At 37.5% G+C, this 20,972-nt stretch overlaps 2 protein-coding genes across 4 annotated transcripts in view; one reads left to right on the forward strand and one right to left on the reverse strand.

Annotated features, from left to right (window-relative positions):
• Nucleotides 1-20,972, reverse strand: part of LOC131432587 (transport and Golgi organization protein 2) — a 130,601-nt gene that overhangs the window by 66,581 nt on the left and 43,048 nt on the right. The gene's annotated exons all lie outside the window — the stretch shown is intronic.
• The window catches only part of LOC131432586 (uncharacterized), a 34,221-nt gene continuing 29,286 nt past the window's right edge, over nt 16,038-20,972 (forward strand). Inside the window, exon 1 of the mRNA XM_058598933.1 lies at nt 16,038-16,477. Coding sequence (XP_058454916.1) covers nt 16,287-16,477 — 191 coding nt within the window. The 5' untranslated portion in view covers nt 16,038-16,286. The remainder of the gene's footprint in view (nt 16,478-20,972) is intronic.

Here is a 20,972-nt window from a genome sequence, read left to right on the forward strand (position 1 = left end):
GTAATGTGTTATTCCTCGCTCAGAAAATATAATCTCTACCTACAGGTTCGACACTAACATCCGCCCGATTCTCTCGATCCCCGTCCCTGTCCACCATCTTCATTGGAATTAACAAGATCTTTTTTTTTTGTCACTAACTTTTTCGTTCCCCTTTCCCTGTTTTTTCACCATCTCGATGGCAACTAATTAGATCTCTGTCGTTTTCAAACATTTTGTTCCCACACCCCTTTTTTACCCCGTTTCCCACAATATTTACTTCTTTTTTTCATTCTCTTCCGTAACATCACCATCACCGGAAGACCGCTCCAGTCATTGACCAGCATGCGGGCCACCCGCCGGGCCTTCGTAGCCTGGGGGTGTTTCCCGCGGACCCTCACGGACCGAAGAATGCGGCCAACATAGAAAATTACCATCGCCATCTGGAATCATCTCATCCTAAATTCAATTCACCGGCCACTACCGATCGCCAGATACTATATTACATAATGATACTACTCTAGTTTTAAGTTAGACGATAATTAAGATTAGTAAATACCCTTGGCATCTTAGAGCTTAAGCAGTGTGCCTTAATATTATATTATATTATTGAATAAAAATAAACGCTTTCCTGGGCCAACGACTAACAGAAGGCCTCCCAACCCCTGGTGGGACAAAGAGTGCTCAGAGGCTAAACTCGCAAAACAAAATGCTTGCAAGTCGTTTCTAAAACGGGGAGGAGGAACTCCTCAGAATTTTGAAAAACTTATGGTTTTAGAAACCAAGTACAAGAGCATACTTCGAGCCAAAAAATGTAGCTATTGGAGACATTTTGTCGAAGGTTTGTCAAGAGAAAACTCAATGAGCACTCTTTGGAATACGGCCAGACGAATGAGGAATCGTAACGTGGGCAATGAGAGTGATGAATACTCGAACCGATGGATATTTGACTTTGCTAGGAAAGTTTGCCCAGATTCTGTTCCTACGCAGAGCATTATACGGGAATCTCCTCCAAATAATGGTTTTATTAATAACCCATTTTCAATGATGGAATTTTCTATAGCACTCTTGTCTTGTAACAATAACGCCCCTGGGTTGGACAGAATTAAATTCAACTTGGTGAAGAATCTGCCCGACCTCGCAAAAAGACGTTTGTTGGAATTGTTCAACAAGTTTCTTGAGCAAAATATTGTTCCGCCTGACTGGAGACAAGTGAAAGTTATCGCCATTCAAAAGCCGGGGAAACCAGCTTCCAATCACAACTCATATAGACCCATTGCGATGTTGTCCTGCATCAGAAAATTGTTCGAAAAAATTATTCTACGACGTCTCGACACTTGGGTCGAGACGAACGGTTTGTTGTCAGATACTCAGTTTGGCTTCCGTAGAAATAAAGGGACGAATGATTGCCTTGCATTACTTTCGTCTGACATCCAAATTGCCTTCGCTCAAAAGCAACAAATGGCATCTGTATTTTTAGACATTAAAGGAGCATTTGATTCAGTTTCCATTGATGTTCTTTCAGACAAGCTCCACCAACATGGACTTCCAGCGGTTATAAATAATTATTTGCACAACCTTTTTTCAGAGAAGTGCATGTATTTTTCACATGGCGATTTGGCAACATTCAGAATTAGCTACATGGGTCTACCGCAAGGCTCATGCCTCAGTCCGCTCCTTTATAATTTTTACGTGAATGACATTGACAGCTGTCTAGTAACCCCATGTACACTAAGGCAATTGGCAGATGATGGCGTGGTTTCAGTTACTGGGCCCAAAGCTATTGATCTGCATAAACCATTGCAAGATACCTTAGATAACTTGTCCGTTTGGGCTGTTCATCTTGGTATCGAATTCTCTGCGGAGAAAACAGAGTTAGTCGTCTTTTCAAGAAAGCATGATCCCGCGCAGCTTCAGCTCCATATAATGGGAAGAATGATCCAACAGGTTTTAACTTTTAAATACCTCGGGGTGTGGTTCGATTCCAAATGCACGTGGGGAGGACACATTAGGTATCTGATAACGAAATGCCAACAAAGAGTAAATTTTCTTCGAACAATAACAGGATCTTGGTGGGGTTCTCATCCGCAAGATCTAATAAAATTGTATCAAACAACGATACTTTCAGTGATGGAATATGGATGCGTTTGTTTTCGTTCCGCTGCAAACTCTCATTTTATCAAACTTGAGCGAATTCAGTACCGTTGTTTGCGAATTGCCTTAGGCTGCATGCACTCGACACATACAATGAGTCTTGAAGTTCTGGCGGGAGTTCTTCCATTAAAAGATCGATTTTGGGAGCTTTCATCACGCCTGCTAATAAGATGTGAGGTGCTGAATCCCATGGTAATTAATAATTTCGAACGACTAGTCGAGCTTCGATCTCAAACAAAATTTATGACAGTATATTTTAACCATATGTCACAGGAAATCAACCCTTCAAGATATATTCCTATCCGTGTCAGCATCCTAAGTGCCCCTGACTCAACTTTATTTTTCGATACATCCATGCAGCGTGAAATGCGTGGAATCCCGGATCATCTACGCTCGACGGAAATCCCAAAAATATTTTCAAGTAAGTTCAGGCATATTGACTCTGAGAAAATGTTTTACACGGACGGATCGCGAATTGAAGAAGCGACAGGGTTTGGTATGTTCAACAATAATGTTTCGGCCTCATTTAGGCTTCAAGAACCTGCATCTGTTTATATAGCAGAGCTAGCAGCAGTTCATTATAGTTTGAGTGTAATCGTCACATTATCTCCAAACCATTATTTCCTCTTCACAGATAGTCTAAGTGCAATTGAAGCCATTCGCTCAATCGCTGCTGGCAAAAATGAACCGTTTTTCTTGGGTAAAATAAAACAGTGTCTGAACGACATATTGAATAATAATTATCTAATCACTATAGTCTGGGTCCCGGCTCATTGCTCCATTCCAGGCAATGAAAGAGCCGATAATTTAGCCAAACGTGGTGCTATTGAGGGTGAAATTTATGAGCGACCGATTGCTTTCAACGAATTCTATAGTTCGTCTCGCCAAAGAACACTTGCCAGCTGGCAAGCATCTTGGGATAGAGATGATCTGGGTCGGTGGATGCACTCAATTATTCCGAAAATATCGACAAAGGCATGGTTCAGGGGACTGGATGTGAGTAGGGATTTCATTCGTGTGATGTCCAGACTCATGTCCAATCACTACACGTTAGATGCACATCTCCTTCGAATTGGGCTCTCCGAGACTAATCATTGTGCTTGCGGAGAAGGTTATCGGGATATTGATCATGTCGTTTGGACATGCGTGGAGTATCGTGATGTCAGATCTCAACTAATAAATTCTTTGCGTACCCAAGGTAAACTATCCAATATCCCAGTTCGAGACATTCTTGCTTGTCGTGACCTTTCATACATGAAACTTATTTATCATTTCATAAAGAAAATTGGAGTTTCAATTTAATAAAGGCCCCTTTTAAGACTTAGTTCTGATCCCAGCTGCGTCCATGAGTTCAACCAATAGCTAAATTAGAATAAAAATTATGTAATGATACAAACAAACTCGAAACAGTTTATGAAATTGTCAACAATATGTCTGAAAATAACAGCTTATTTTATAATTTATAGAAGGTAATCGTTTGGTTCAAATAATATTTCCGAGTAGATTTCATAATTAATGACGAGTTACCTAAGATGATATTTAAGCTATAAGAGAATATGTTTTAATAAATTCAAAACGTTGTGACTATGTTAGAATTAAATTAGGATAAGAATATTATGTAAAAGTGATGCTACGGCGAAGAAAAACTTATGTAAACTGCCTTAAGAAATAAACGTATTTATGGGAAAAAAAAGTCACAGTTCACTGAAAATTTCGAAACTTCTCTAGAAATTTCTTCTAGCGACGGCGGCATCATTCGGCGTAGGTTACTTTTACTGTGTAAAGACTGTCCCAGAAAGTATGGACGCACTTTGATTTCACTGTAAATAATTCACAAGTGTTAAATATTCAAATTTTATTCGATATACTGATAATATTAGACTACAACAACAGAATATTATTTTCTACATTTGCTACTTAGCCATTGTAGAATAGCTGGCGCACCTTCTTGCGAACGTTCCTCATTAAATTCCGTACAGACTTCGTGGCGACAAGTTTTAACACTTTTTTCCAATCTTTTTCGAACTGTTGAATGGTTTCGGCTGCCGAGACATGTTTCCTAAGATGTGCCTTCGTCAATGCCTAAAATTCCTCAATTGGTCGAAGTTGTGGGCAATTTGGTGGATTCATGTCCTTTTGGGATGAAAGTGACATTTTTGGTAGTATACCATTCTACCGTTGATTTTGAGTAGTGACAAGAAGCAGGATCTGGTCAGAAGACAACACGATCCTTGTGGCTTCGAATCATGGGTAGAAGTCGTTTTTGTAAACATTCCTTGATGTATATTTCGCTGTTCATTGAAGCAGTGGTGATAAAAGGGTTTCGAAATCTTACCGCAGCTACAAATTGCTTGCCAGACCATAGCTTTCTTACCAAATTTTTCGACTTCAATCGATGTCTCGGATTGGTTTAACACTTGCTCTTCTAGCAGCGTATAATATTGTGGTTCCGGCAAGGATTTGTAATCGAGTTTCACGTAGGTTTCGTCGTCCATGATTATGCAGTTCAAATTTCCAGCAAGAATCGTATTGTACAGCTTTCGAACCCTCGGCCTGATCGATGCTTCTTGTTTTGGACTACGTTTTGGTTGTTTCTGCTTCTTATAGGTGCGAAGATTCAAACGTTCTTTAACACGAAGAACATTTGACTTTGAAGTGGCCACTTTTTTGGCCACTTCCCGAACTGAAACCTCCTTCTTTTGCTCGAACGCCTTCAGTATGAGTTTATCCAACTGAGGGTTAGCAGGACCTTTTTTTAGACCCGTTTTCGGTTTATCCTCACCGAACTTCCTGATTGCATATCGCACGGCTTCTTCACTTACTCCTTCCATTTTTGCTATCTTTCTCAGTGACAGTCCGCGTTCTGTGCACCATTTGTACACAATTTTTCGACGTTGTTCTGCTGAAAGTCCACGCATTTCGAAACAAACTAATGAAAACGAATAAACAACTGCACAAGTGGTTAGAGAAGAGTGTAAACAACAGGACGCAGCCATAAAAATTGACAGATTCTGAACCATTGCGAAATGGCAGCGGTTTTTGGTTGCGTCCATACTTTCTGGGACAGTCTTTAAAGATGTTTAATGTTACCTAACACTAGTAGATCAATAAACTCAATCATAATATCCGAAATAAAACGGTAAGCCTTAGTCTTAAGGGCACCGTAATTCTTATCATATGCTCTAGAATTGACGTTGCTTGAACAAAACAACATGTTTACTGATTCAATCGATACGTGTTGCCTAAAATGATTGTAGATTCATTTAGAATTTTGACAAATTTACCATTTTAGATCTCGAGATTCAAAAATAGAAATCAGTTAGAAACAACACTGCCAAAATAATCTTTTATTCGTCAAACTTTGGCATTGAAATTTAAAAGGTTAATTTTAAACAAATCTGTTGGTAAAACTAATGTCTGTAAATAAGAATAGGTAATTTAAAAATTGAGAACCGCAGCTTTTTTGAAAATTCATCATTTTTATTTATATGTCGAATCTTGGAATCTAGAAATGGTTATCGAAAAATTCGGTTTGCATGCAGAGAACATAACTGTTGATTCCTGCTCATTCACTGGTCATATTATTAAAACGACGCACAGATCTACCCTTCAGATCACTGGCATCCGAATTTGTGGTCACTGGCCTTATACGGGTCACTGGTGACCTTATCGGAACAAAACAAAAAAAAGAACAATTAATCAAACGAACTGACAAATCCTAAGGTGGCATCATAAACTACAGTTTCATAAGTCCAAGGGCCTGGTTAGGCGGTCACCTGGTATTACGGCATCTTTTCAGTTAAACCCAAACCGAACCTACAACGAATACCGTTAACCTTTTCTCTCGTCGTCTAGCCAACGCACGGCACTCTAGGTATCTATCTGTATTATGGTTCCATTCGGTGGCAAAGTAAGCTAGCCAGCCAGCCAGCCAGCCAGCCAGCTAGCTAGCTAGCTAGCAAACTAACTAACGGCCGGCGCACACACTTGAGAGGAATGCCGTCAAATTACCATACCGGCTCAATGCCGAAACTGAAAATATATGCCGAAAGTGAACGACCGCCCGAGACATCGAAGATTGGGGGGCTCACAATCAATGTGACCCCCAGCGGAACAATGTCCCGGCCGCTAGTGCTCACCGCTCGTGGGCTCGGTTCGGAAACGGTAAGGGTAGGGACGTGTTTCCATGAAGCGCCCCGTCCTATGTAAAGCATCCGAAACGGTAACCAAAGAGAACTAGAAAAAGAGCACCGGCTACTGCGATGGATGAGTGGCCCTTTTACGCTCACAAAAGCTTGAGAAAGCTTTGGACCGCAAGCATCGCATGCCGAGGATCACCACGTGCCGCAAACATAAAAAAGCATGATCTTCAATCATCACAATCACAATGGTTAGTAATCGTTGTCTTTCGGTAAACAATTATTGAATATTCTTTGTTGTTTTATTTTTTTTTGCACTCGATCTCGAGTTATATAACGGAAAGTAACGTTCACCCCGCGAAATAGAAATTGGAGAGAGTGTGAGTACGAAGAAAACAGTGAGAGCAGTGAGAGTCAAGCAACATGTTGCCGGGTCTGCTGCACACATGTGTTTTTTTTCGTCTTATTATTATTTCTTCGCTTCTGCCGGGTATTATGAAAATGTGTGCAAGTAGGCAGAGAGTGATAAATATGTCAGTGCAGTTCATGCTCGCGTTGCTTCAACATGTTTGTTAGTAAATATTTACGTGCATACATGCGTTGCGATATACAAAACACACCGCCGCTCACTGATAGAGTATGTGATTCAGATTGGCTTTCTGCGATGAATGGATGGTTGCGGGTTTTGGCAGGAGGGGCCGCGCTCGTGGATTCAGCTTATTGTTCAAGGTCATCTAGTTTTTTTTTTCTTCTCCGTTCGTTTCTGTGAGCCGCTCTTTAATGATTCTAATATTTTACGCGTTACTTCTTTCCTGTGTCGTACGTTGGCTTTTCGTGGGAATAGCGAGAGATGTTTTGTTGTTTTTTTTTTGTCATGTTTATCTTCGTTGAATCGTTCGGTTTCTTGGGGATGCATTCTTTTGGAGCCGGTTTAGTGCGGTGATCGATTTGCATATTTTGGCTACAAATGTGCTGACAAGCGAGGTGTTTCGTTAGTTCTTTGGATCCTGTTTTTTTAATTATGCAACAGGTCTCATAATGCGTAATTTCTGGTTTCGATGGTGCAATCGCAGTCAAACATGTGCTCTACAGTTTCCAGAATCAGTAAAGTTTCCTATTTGTTGGGTATTTTTACACTCTGTCGATGATCATGAAGTCAAACATTTAAATTTTTTTTCGTCAATTGCTAAAGCAAGCAAAGTTTTGGCATTGCATTTTTTTTGTGGAATTTGGCCTTCCTGTTTCAACAGACTTCGCAGCGGATTCATAGAGTACAGAATCATTGCATGGCTAGTACTAAGACCTTACTGACCTTAAGAATCGTTTCAAAGAGTCAAAGAGTCAAAGAGTCAAAGAGTCAAAGAGTCAAAGAGTCAAAGAGTCAAAGAGTCAAAGAGTCAAAGAGTCAAAGAGTCAAAGAGTCAAAGAGTCAAAGAGTCAAAGAGTCAAAGAGTCAAAGAGCCAAAGAGCCAAAGAGTCAAAGAGCCAAAGAGTCAAAGAGTCAACTTTTTAACTTTTTAACTTTTTAACTTTTTAACTTTTTAACTTTTTAACTTTTTAACTTTTTAACTTTTTAACTTTTTAACTTTTTAACTTTTTAACTTTTTAACTTTTTAACTTTTTAACTTTTTAACTTTCTAACTTTTTAACTTTTTAACTTTTTAACTTTTTAACTTTTTAACTTTTTAACTTTTTAACTTTTTAACTTTTTAACTTTTTAACTTTTTAACTTTTTAACTTTTTAACTTTTTAACTTTTTAACTTTTTAACTTTTTAACTTTTTAACTTTTTAACTTTTTAACTTTTTAACTTTTTAACTTTTTAACTTTTTAACTTTTTAACTTTTTAACTTTTTAACTTTTTAACTTTTTAACTTTTTAACTTTTTAACTTTTTAACTTTTTAACTTTTTAACTTTTTAACTTTTTAACTTTTTAACTTTTTAACTTTTTAACTTTTTAACTTTTTAACTTTTTAACTTTTTAACTTTTTAACTTTTTAACTTTTTAACTTTTTAACTTTTTAACTTTTTAACTTTTTAACTTTTTAACTTTTTAACTTTTTAACTTTTTAACTTTTTAACTTTTTAACTTTTTAACTTTTTAACTTTTTAACTTTTTAACTTTTTAACTTTTTAACTTTTTAACTTTTTAACTTTTTAACTTTTTAACTTTTTAACTTTTTAACTTTTTAACTTTTTAATTTATCTACGAAGAATCTCCCTTTATTACCTATCTACTACTACTACAAAGTGCGCGTAAACACGCAAAACAAGCAAAGTTAGTTTTAAATATTGAAAATTCGAAAAATTATCAAAAGTTCAACACATATTAATAAAATGGAAAAATGTTTTGCAAACAAAATATGAAAAAGTATTGTAAAAATACAATCCCTTACGAAGAGATTTCATTTTTAAACGTGTAAATAAATTGAGTTATTGCAAAGTAACACGTTTTTTAAGACGATATGTTGATCGTGCGACGCTCACTTAGAGATGTGCGAAGCAGCTCCAAACCGATCAGCTCACTAAAGGGAATCGATTCAATATATCAGCTCATCAGGTCATTTAGATAGAACTGAAGGTTTGTTTTGAGCGCCGTTTTTTTGCACCGTTTTTCTTTCATATGCATGATCGAAATCATTGATGCACAAAAAAAAAAATGCTACGCGAACTAACATATTTGAGAATGTCTGCAAAAGTGGCATCCCTGAATGTACCTTAGCCTACTGAGTGAGAGGTAAGATTTCTTATTGTCAATGGCTCATTTAATCTGTTAAAGAAGGATAGATGCACATTTTGAAGAACTGACAAGAGCTCATGCACACATTTCTTCTTATTTATAACTCTCTCTCCAAGAGCCGAAGATTCGTTCAGCTCGTAGTTTGTTTCCACCTTACCAGCAGGGATGCCAGATCATTTTTCAAAAATCTGTAATCAAGCCAAAAACCTGTCTGTGCAAAATCTGTGCACGTTTCCTCGTTTCCATAATAGCTGATCGGAATCATTTTGGTGAGCAAAAAAAAGGTCTCACTATTTTCTAGCGCTCTGTATTTTTTTATGCTGAACTTTGATCAATTTAAAAAATCTGTGATCGATTTCAGAATCTGTGTAAATCTGCGACCATTTTCAGATATCTGTGAAAATCTGTGACATTTTTTAAATCTGTGCAAAAGGTTGAAAATCTGTGAAACACAGATTAATCTCTGAACCTGGCATCCCTGCTTACCGGTGCGGAAAACTGGTAAGCTGCGGTTCTTTTAAAAATAGCTGTGAGCTATCAGCTCACTTTAAAGATTCGATTCACTGGAATAGCTCAGGAGCGAATTGCCCATCTCTACGCTCACTGCAAAAGTGAGTTACAGAAATAGCAGACGCGTGACGCCCTCCGTTTCTTAACCATTCATGGTTTCAGCATGGCCATAGTGAAAAAGAATCACACTAATAGTACTCAGGATATTTTCATTGGAAAAAAAATTGGATTAGGAATATATTTTCCTATAAGTATTGTAAAAGTTTGCTGCATTAAGTTGCATATTTCGCTTCGGCACAAGGTTTCTTAGGTAAAAATAGGTAAAATGATGTATAACTTTTCCAGAAAAACATAAACCTATGCATTATCTTCTACAAAATTATGGAATTTTATATTTTATACAACTAATCCAAACAAAGTAAGGATTAAAAAAAACTTGAAACACATTATGATTAGAAAACTAGTTTTAGGGGGTTGTCATAATTCAATAAAAAGTTCCATCGAGTTCCACTTAGATTTTTTTTATAGTATTGGGTATATCTTTTCCTATAAATGTTGTAAAAATAAGCTGCGCTTGGGTGCGAGGTTTTATGATAAGTAAAAAAAGGTAAAATGTTGTATAACTTTGCCAGGAAACAACAAACCTATGCACTACCTTCAACAAAAATATGGAATTTTTTATTTTCTTCGATTATTCCAAAGAAAATATGCATAAAAAATAACTCGAAACAAGTTATAAATAAAAAAAACTGATTTTAAGGGGGTTGCCATAAAAACGCTTTGTATATCCGAAACGGTGCGACCTAGACTTTTGGTATATTTGACAAAGTAAATTATTTTCAATAGTTCTAAAACTTAGTAGAAGAAAAAAAAATTCTATCTCTTCAGAATAAAAAGTTATGGTTATATTTTTTGTCGAAGTAGGCCATAAACAATTAGGGATAGAATCAAATTACGCGGTATATATTTGTAAATAATTTCTTAAAAGCAACTATATGCATTAAAAGAACGGTTTGGCAGCTACTGATTTATGTCCACGTTTTTATTGATTCAAACCACTGTGCGATGGAGAGGTCAATTCGACTCACGCCTATTTTTTAAAAAGGGCGTATGTATTTCTGCATTTCACAAAAATTGCCTTTTTCAAATTGTTGTAACTCGGAAATCGTTAATTGTACAAAAATGGCGTCCAGGAAGAAGTTGTAGGGAATCGATTGAAATATACACTGAAAAAAAATTGATTTTTTTCTCAATAATTACAAAATAATCCGAAAAAGTTAAATAAAAAAAATCAGGGTTTTAATTAATTTAATTTTAAAGCTGTAATTAAAACCTACAGATTGATGGCTATCCCATCCGTGTCTTTTGAAAAATGAAGATGTTACAGCTAAAACAATTTACAGATATATTCGAAATTTCAAGTTCTTGTTGAAAGATAATCATTCAAACAGTAGAATATTATTCTAATCTAATCTCAGTCAAATCACGTTCCTCGAAATTGTCTAAAACGCTTCTCTCCAGATCTTGTGTCGCTGGACAACTTTTGCATTCACGGAGGTAGCATGATCTTTTTGATGAGTCACATAATAGATTTTTTAAATAATAATTCTTATCATCATACTTGAAATATTTTTCAACAGCATGAATCATTAATGAAACATTCTCATGGATTGTGCAAACACATATATAATGTGAACCAGAACTTCCAAGCAACTTGCAGTGTTTTGATCTTAATGCTGCAAATGTACTAAATCCAATATTTCGATATGGAAACTCCTCCTTATAATCCTAATAAATTTCTTTCAATTATGAACAAAGCAATCGTTTTTGTTTGCGTTCACACTTACCATTCATTTTGACTGTGACGCAATCTCTTGTTCCCGGCATTACTCTGCTGACGTCATCGCTGTTGAAATATTGCAGCACCTCGTTTTCTATCGTATCGTTCCTGCTGCGTCCCGTTTGTTTCTTGGCTTTTTTTTCGTCCGTTGATTCTCTTGCCTCCGACACAATGTATTTGTTCGCCTTGAATTGGGTGGCTATTTTCTCCTTTGACCACGAGTTTGGCAAGACTGACAACAAACGTACTTTTTCATTCCTAGTGCAATCAGACTTAGCAAACTGCACTATCATTTTAGTAATCACTTCATCCAACTCTGCAGCTTTCGTTTTGAGTAATTCTGGATCTTTTTCATCCGCCGGGAACCCGAATATTTGCTTTTTTATACCCTTTTGAAATATCCAAATATTTTTCTCGAGGATAATTAACATGTCGGGTTTTCTTCGTTGATATCGGAGACACGTTGATTCCTGCGATGCCCTTGTTGAAGAGTTCAATGTTGTGTGCTTTTGAATACTCCACCGCGACTGATGCTTCAAAAGATGCTGAATTGATTGAAGCTGCTGAAGGTACTTCCTCTAAATCGTATTGCGATGTGGATGGTTGTGGTTCCGTTGTTGACTGCCCTTCTGTTTTCGACGTATGACTTTCCTTATAAGCCCGCCTACGACAGCGATCACAAATGCTTAACGTGGTATTCAATTTAACCTTGCACTTTTGAGCTTCTAATTTTCCAATTATGGTTTCTGTTAATTGGAAAAATTTTCCGGAACACACAAAACCAGAAAAAGGTTTACAACACTTTGGGAAAACCATAGTGTAGTATTGTAACTGTTTCGAAAGAGATTTGTTATAAACTGATATCTGTTCTACGATGCATAGCTATTTATATGTGAAACAGGTTTTAGGTGAATTTAGGTAAGCAATTCACCGGTACATACGTTGGTTGTAAACAGTAAGTAGTCAACTGGCACACCTCTTTGATTCTAAATGTGTTTATTCGTTTTGCCGTAGTTACGTTAGTTCTACTGTTTAAATTATTATCTTTCAACGAGAACTTGAAATTTCGAATATATCTGTAAATTGTTTTAGATGTAACTTCTTCATTTGTCCCGGGTTGGCGGTTCAATGCATAGGACGCTGGTCTTACAAGCCAGTTGTCGTATGCTCGAGCCCCGACCTGGAAGGATTCTTAGTGTCAGTAGGATCCATAGTACTAGCCATGCAATGATTCTGTACACTAAGAATCGGCTGCGAAGTCTGTTGAAACAGAAAGGCCAAATTCTTCTTATGGTTTCATAAGGAGAGTATCGGAAATAAGCTACTCACAAATTATTCTTTAAAATTATGATAAAAAACGATATTTTATTCGAACTAAAAATTGATCCTTTATTGTATGAGGTTAAATTTGAGCATAATGAAAACAGGATGAAATTTAAGCTATTCCTTCACGAATTTTCGAACTTTTGATCGAACGCTCTTCATCAAGTTCCGGACAAGTGTTGCATCGCATTTTTTGGATGCTCAAGCCCAAATTTTGTTGAACTCCTGCATGTTCCCAGCCCATGTTCTTAAAGCCCGTGTCACGATTGCCCAGTAACGTTCGATGGGTCGAAGCTGAGGCCAATTTGGTGGATTGATATTTTTCTCAACAAAATGTATACCCTTTTTTTTTTTTTTTTTTTAAAATAACTATTTATTGGAATATGAGTTAAAATTAAATTATTAAGATTTAAATTGGGTGTTCAGCCACAAGTGGTGACTTTTCAGCCCTGTTAAATGTATACCCTTTTCCGCAAGCCAATTGAGAGTGGTTTTGGCATAGTGAGCCGACGCCAAATCCAGCCAAAACAGTGGAGGTGTACTATGCTTCTTATATAAAGGCAGCAATCTCTTCTGGAAACACTCAGATCGATAGATTTCTGCATTTATAGTTCCGGTAGTGTAAAAAATGGTTGACTTCAAACCACAGGAACATATTGCTTGTCATACCAGTACCTTTCGACCAAATTTCTCCACTTGAATCGACCTGTCCGCATCGCTCACATTCTCTTCAACGACGACAGTAAAGTATTGTGGGTTTTATAGAAGCTTTGAAAACTATGATATTACTGGTTAGACGAGACACTTATTATAGTTGTCATAAAACAGGTAGTGATTGAAAAATCAATTACAAAACTCCTATAAATTATAGTCAAAACCATAAGGCATTCAAATTGTTACTTGGGATGGTTTCGCAAAACTTGACTCCTTCCTTCAATCGGCAGATATCACATCAGTGAATCACTTTATGCTGCGTACAGAGTGCACACTTAAATTGGATTACCGATCTCAGTTGTTCAAACCTCGATGATTTTTCCAGTAAAATTAACATTTCATCTTAAGGTACTGCTGTCAACAAATGTTTATTTGTGCTGATATATCAGGTTGAATGAGAATGTTCGGTAATTCGGTTGTTCTAAACTCGTTGAAAGATGAAAAAATTACCGAATAAAGTTTAGTGTGTGAATAAAAAACGACTAGTACCTACTTGTCTTGCTTTGCGCTTGCTAATGTCAGCTTTCAGTCAGACTCTGCTTCTTATGCTCAGTTTGTACGTAGTCTGAGGTACCTACATATTTGAACATGTTAAGAAGAGTACAATCAATACTATCAGTCAATTTATCTTGCATCTTATCTAATCTTACCGTTTTTAGTTTGACATCTTTTAATGAGCATGAATGAAATAAATACAGCAAAGTTAACACTTACAATAATTACATTTCTTCTCCATTTCGGGATCCATCGAACAACAGTTTGCAAAACTATTTGGTATGTTTGCTACAGAAGTTGGAGAAATTGATCATGATTCTAGAAGTTTGAAAGAAATCCTGATACTTCAGTAAAACTTTGCTTTTTCTTCATTTTTTAAAATGCGCGGATGAAATAGCCATCAATCTGTAGGTTTTAATAACAGCTTTAAAATAAAAAATTATCAAACAAAATTTAAAACCCTGATTTTTTTTATTTAACTTTTTCGGATTATTTTGTAATTATTGAGAAAAAAATCCAACATTTTTTTTTTCAGTGTATATTTTTTTAGAGTGTTCAGTCGATTTCCTACAACTTTTTCCTGAACGCCATTTTTGTACAATTACCGGTTTCCGATTTGAAATAGGCAATTTTTGTGAACTGAAGAAATACATACGCCCTTTTTAAAAATCAGTCGTGAGTCGGATTGACCTCTCCATCGGTTCAAAATTTATGGTTTGCCATACTGAAGCCATGTGCAAAGTTTCATCTAAATCGGAGAAGGTCGATTCTGATTTTGTCACATTTTCGTCTACTCATTCCTGGAATTGCTCAATACTGAACGGCTTTAAGGTGAACCAGAACTTTTATACTTATTCAGCTGAAATGGGTGTCTGATAGTTCACTTACTTCCTAAGGAACGTGGGTCCAGATCGAAAAATAAGAAAATTATACTGTCTTTGCGATAAAACAGGTGTAAGGAAGCAGTGCTTGTTATTCACTGAATTTCCCCTCTTGCTGAGCAAGTGTTGTTTTCGGATTGAACGATTCAACAATGCGCAGTATCGAAACCCATCCCTGATTAAGTGAAACGGATCCTTCAGAACTAAATAGTAAGCTAACTGAGTAAGCAAAATTATGAGTTCAGAAACCACCAAACGCAACCATTATAAAATACCACAGTTCGTAAAATAAATGCGAAATTGCTCATAACCCGAACATGTTAAAGCAAAAAAAAAACATTGCGTATCCATTTTTTTACGTCATAGCAAGATGAATTGGCTCCATAATTGGTGCGTTTGCCGAACAGGTAGAACGAACCCCTTACGCAAGGTACGCATTCCACAACTAATGGAAAATCATCAATGAACACATATTTATTTCGCATCGCAGAAAAAAAACCACGTGATTCAACGTAGTTCGTATGCTACCATCGCTACTTCTCTCGGGAATTCGAATGGTTTACCAGTCCGAAATCAAAGTGTTCAAGGTCAAACCGGGCTCTGAACCAACACGTTAGCATATTTTTGACATTTTTATCGACATAATTGAATGAGTTTCCGATATCACCCCCCCCCCCCCCCCCCCCTCGGTTTGAAGCTTTCTCGACCACGCGGTCTGTATCCTGATCACAGCTTGCGCATCAAAGTCGGCGCCTTGTTACCTACAGCCAGCTATCCTGCCTGAACGAACACTAGCCGTAGTCGCGCACATAGCCTACCATGATGTCTTGGCTTGGTTGGATGCCACAGCGAAGTCGAGCAAATCCACTCACGAGTGCGGTTGGCCCCAAAAAAGATGCGCTTATGTGAGTGCGCAAGATTTCGGCCGCTTTCGTGAGTGGATAGGATAGTGCGCGGAGGATCAGGTCAGGTAGGTAAATAGACGAGAGACGACCGACCGCCGCCTGCTCTAGCTTCAAACAGAAGTAGCAAACGAGCGCGCGGCGGTGCGCTCTCCTTCGGTCGGAAACCGCGAGCAAAAGGGTTGTGCTTAGAAGAGCGCATAGCCCATCGCATCGTATCCAAGCGCTCAGCACAACACACCACCGCTCCCCGCATCGTACCGCACCGCACCGCACAGCACCAGTGACGACTCGTTGATGGAGGCGCTTGATCACATTCCGGGTGCTTGTTTATGTACACATATTAAATATCGGCGAATTCACGCGATTTCAGTCAGTAGAGCAACGCGAGCCGCTTGAGCTATGTCGTGAGGGTTTGACAGTTCAGCTGGGCAGTCAGTCAGTCAGTCGAACGCAGGACAGGTATCCATAAGCAGTCAGGTCGAAATCAGTCGCTGTTTTTTTTTGTTCTTTCTTTCTTTCTGTTGTTGTGTGTTTGTCGATGACAAGTGGCTGGTCGTTCAGTTTGGTGTTTTTGAAGTGACAAATTTCCGAAAGTGACGATTACTGAACATGTCGGTTCTACCGGGCAATGTGATCGAAGCCATTAAGGAGCATGTGGCTGCTCTGGGGATGAAAGATCCTAAGTTTGATATCTCAAGCGGATCCCGAAACGGAGACAGCTACTCGGGAGATGTGTATCGTATTGTAGTTTCGCCGGACGAAAAGGAAGTCGAGGATTGTCGCAACAATAACGTTGACGGGTAAGTGGATAAATTTTTGTTTTCGGGGTTGTTTTTTGTGAGTTTGAAGTGAACTGGTTTCCGCATTGAGTTTGATTTCGATCAGCCCAGCGAGACTCATTGGTTGAGTTCGTGTGAACTCAATCACGACTGGCCACAGGTGTCGGTCGGTCTTATCGGTTGGAAATTTCTGAGCTAGAAGAACGATGCGACGAAATAACAAACAAAAAAATCGTCACAGAAGATAACAGGTGAACGATTTTTGGATTTTTGGGGAATGTGTTTCATCAGCTTCTCTTTATGTGTCAAACAAATAATTGTTATACGCAGAAATGTGTTTTTAAATCGCACCAATAAAATTAAAGTGTTTGGTAATCAATAAAGTTGACTTCAATCCAAAAACGCCATACCGTCGTTCACGAACGTCACGCGTAAGGCTAATGAAGTAGGCTAATTTTTTTTACGTTTCTTCTATGGTGGTTCTGTGATGTGACGCAGTGAATAAAAAAAACAACGGTCTATATTCGTGTAACTGAATTACCATGCGTTTCCATAGCTTTCTTTGATCTCATACCACTGGTAGTGAAGTTCTTCCCACTTGGAAAATATTGTTAGGCCTTTGGCAACGTTGATTTTTTTTATATTGACTGATCAACTTTACACCTCCGACGGAAACATGTCAATCGAAATACTGAAGTATAGTCTAGTTTTTTCGAGCATATATTTTTAATTTGCTTGACAAACTAGTTTCAGTTTTTTTTTCAGAATTTGAAAGAACGCTATTTTCAAAATTTCTAACAACTTAAAGAGCCCTCAAATATGTTCTTATCAACAATAAATAGTTCTTAAGTTACTGCTACTATTTGTGTTGGTAGGATTTACTGAAAATGTCGGCTTTGAATCGCTGAAAGCTTTCATCAAAATTATTTTTAATTTTTTCTATAACAGTGCCGAAGTAGTTCGTATCCACAGTTTCGATGGATTCATTTCAATATCGATTAAGAAATCTGAAATTTAGTATTTTACAGCTATGAGTAAAATCATTGCTTTTTATATGTAGGATCAAATTCTATTGTTTCAATATTTTTTTCTTTTTCATCAGAAACCTAAAGCTGGAAAAAGGTCTAAAAAATATTGCAGCTATTACTTTCTTACATTTTAATTTTCCAAACTGCTTCTTTGAGAAAATGATGGATATTCCCGATATTTTCGGAACTGGAACTCGGAAATTCATCCAAGGGATTGTAAATCATTTAATTTGATTCGAAGCAGCCATACCGGCAGAACTGGAACAAGTTAAATTATCGACTGCTTAGGTATTCGAATCTTGATTTGTCTCTATTAACTAATACAAAAAAAAATATTACACACAGAACCTTTTTCGAGGAAAAATATGTGAAAGTGGGTTCAGTTTTTGACCAAAAACACAAATAAAGTTTTGGTTGGCAGATATGAAGCAGAGCCAGCGTTGGTGATTGCCGATAATTTGACAGAAGCTGCTCGATATTTCTCTACATTGTATATAAACTTTTCAATCCGGTAGAAGACTCTACAAGAACTCGTGTCGCTCAATGCATTAACCGTGAGTGAATTTTTCTACATTTTTCCGCTCCGTTTCATACTCTGAATCTTTCACGGTCCCTAAACAAAAATTACAGTCTGGTAATGATCGGTGCTGTGAGCTTGAGCTTGAGCTTGAGCGACCACCCCTGGTTGCTACTCCGTTACTGATCGGGATTAGCTGAAATTGTGCAGGGAGTTTTTAGATGATCCGACCTGGGACTGGTAAATCATCCTTCAATGTACATCTTCTGGTAATCCCAGAATTCTTTGATCAGTACCGGCGCCGGCCAGGCCCGAACGTAGATCGTCTAAGAAATGGGAAGGGATGTTAGTCCAACACTTGTTGTTACTAGAGGCCGTATATACTACTGCGCACTCCACAAGTGTCACGGGAGAAGGATATTTGTTAGTACAAATTTTAGTATTGGTTTCGCGCGCGACTCAGTATGTTTCGGTTTCAAGATGCTCGGATGTACCACTAAACTCACTGACATCCCGAGTGAACGTTTCAACAAGTCTTGATTCACAGATCTTATCCGAGGAAACTAAAGAAAAATTTGCAATACTATCGCGTAAAGCATAAAAACTTCCCTATTTTTACCTTTTTTGCCTTTCTCTATAGAAAGGTATTAGAATTGCTGGAAAAACCGACTTTCGAACGGAGCCTCGGAGACCCATAGTGTTATATACCATTCGACTCAGCTCGACGAGATCGGAAAATGTCTGTGTGTGTGTGTATGTGTGTGTGTATGTATGTGCACTTTTCGAAGATATTTGAACGCGCTCAATTTTCTCAGAGATGGCTCAACCGATTTTAACAAACTTGGGCTCGTTTGAAAGCTACTATCGAGGCATTGATCAAGTTCGAAGATAAAATGGCTGTGACTTTTGGTTCCGGAGATATGATTGTATAAGTGACGTAACCGACAAAAAGCGTTGTATTTGAACGCGCTCAATTTTCTCAGAGATGGCTGAACCGATTTGAACAAACTTGGACTCGTTTGAAAGCTACTATCGGGCCATTGATCAAGTTCGAAGATCAAATGGCTGTGACTTTTGGTTCCGGAGATATGATTGTATAAGTGACGTAACCGACAAAAATCGTGCTATTTGAACGCGCTCAATTTTCTCAGAGATGGCTGAACCGATTTTAACAAACCTGGGCTCGTTTGAAAGCTACTGTCGGGCTATTGATCAAGTTCGAAGATCAAATGGTTGTGAGTTTTGGTTCCGGAGATATGATCGTATAAGTGACGTAACCGACAAAAAGCGTTGTATTTGAACGCGCTCAATTTTCTCAGAGATGGCTGATCCGATTTTAACAAACTTGGGCTCGTTTGAAAGCTACTGTCAGGCCGTTGATCAAGTTCGAAGATCAAATGGTTGTGACTTTTGGTTCCAGATATATGATGGTATAAGTGACGTAACCGACAAAACACGTTGATTTTTACCGCTCTTATATATATAAGGGTGCCAAAATTTTGGGATCAACTCTATTTTCGTAAAGTTCTCGAAAAAAGTCTTCATGCAAAATTTGACCTAAATCGGACATGCTTAAGGGGTGCTGCCCGGTGGTAAAGGTTTGGCAATTTTCGATCTTGAAAAAGCACCATAGAGGAGAGTACATGAAATTTCCAAAATCGAAAATTTGTTTTGATGCCAAAACTCTTAAAACTGCATAAAACATCGAAATTTAGTGTCATCTCCAAAAAAAATTTTTTTGAAAAAATCAACTTTCTGGGACTTAGAAAAATTTTCATACTTTTTCTAAGTCCCAAAAAGTCGATTTTTTCAAAAAAATTTTTTTTCGAGATGACACTAAATCTCGACGTTTCATGCAATTCTAAGCCTTTTGGCATCAAAAATTTTTTTTCGATTTCGAAAATTTCATGTACTCCCCCCTATGGTGATTTTTCAAGATATATGAAAATTCCACTAAGTGGACTAAGAAGGCTAGTTTAGATTAGCATCACTGATTACACATAGGCAACGCAAATGTCAAGCACTAGTTTGGAAAAATGATGCTGACTGTGTGACATAAACACTGAAGCATGCTTTTGTGAACTATTCGAATCAATCTGCATCAATTGTTGTCAAAATTAGTGTCCAAAATTATTTAATAAAAGTATGAAACATATTTTCATGATACTGTTATGAAAGAAGAGAAAGGCATTATCACACCACTAGGTGGATTTTTTTCGATTTTTTAGATTAGCATCACTGTTCTCATACAAATAGGCAACGCAAATGTCAAGCACTAGTTTGGAAAAATGATGCTGACTGTGTGACATAAACTCTGAAGCATGCTTTTGTGAACTACTCGAATCAATCTGAATCAATTGGTGTCAAAATTAGTATCCAAAATTATTTAATAAAAGTATGAAACATATTTTCATGAGACTGTTATGAAAGAAGAGAAAGGCATTATCACACCACTAGGTGGATTAAGAAGGGTTTTTAAAAAATAGGTATAGAATTCGCTCAAACTTTCGAAAAATTTTCCGAGGCCCGGAGGGCCGAATGTCATATACCAATCGATTCAGCTCGACGAACTGAGCAAATGTCTGTGTGTGTGTGTGTGTGTGTGTGTGTGTGTGTGTGTGTATGTGTGTGTCTGTATGTGTGTTGTCAACTAAGAGGTCGAGATCTCAGAGATGGCTGGACCGATTTTGATCAAACTAGTCGCAAATGAAAGGTCTCCCCGTCACCCAAAACGCTATTGAATGGTTTTGAGATCGGATGTTTACTTTTTGAGTTATACGGAGTTTTATGTCAAAATTTGTTTTTTGACAGTATCTGTCACAATTGACCTTGAAAACAGAATATGTTTTTAGACTTAGATTCCGCACGGTAATAGCTATCCAACAAGCCATAGTTTGTTAAAATCCGTCCATTTTTAACGGAGATATCAATATTTTTGTGTAAACGACTTTTCCCCTTATTCCAGCAGTAG

This window comes from Malaya genurostris, chromosome 2, assembly GCF_030247185.1.
Source record: "Malaya genurostris strain Urasoe2022 chromosome 2, Malgen_1.1, whole genome shotgun sequence".
Taxonomy (NCBI): Eukaryota; Metazoa; Arthropoda; class Insecta; order Diptera; family Culicidae; genus Malaya; species Malaya genurostris.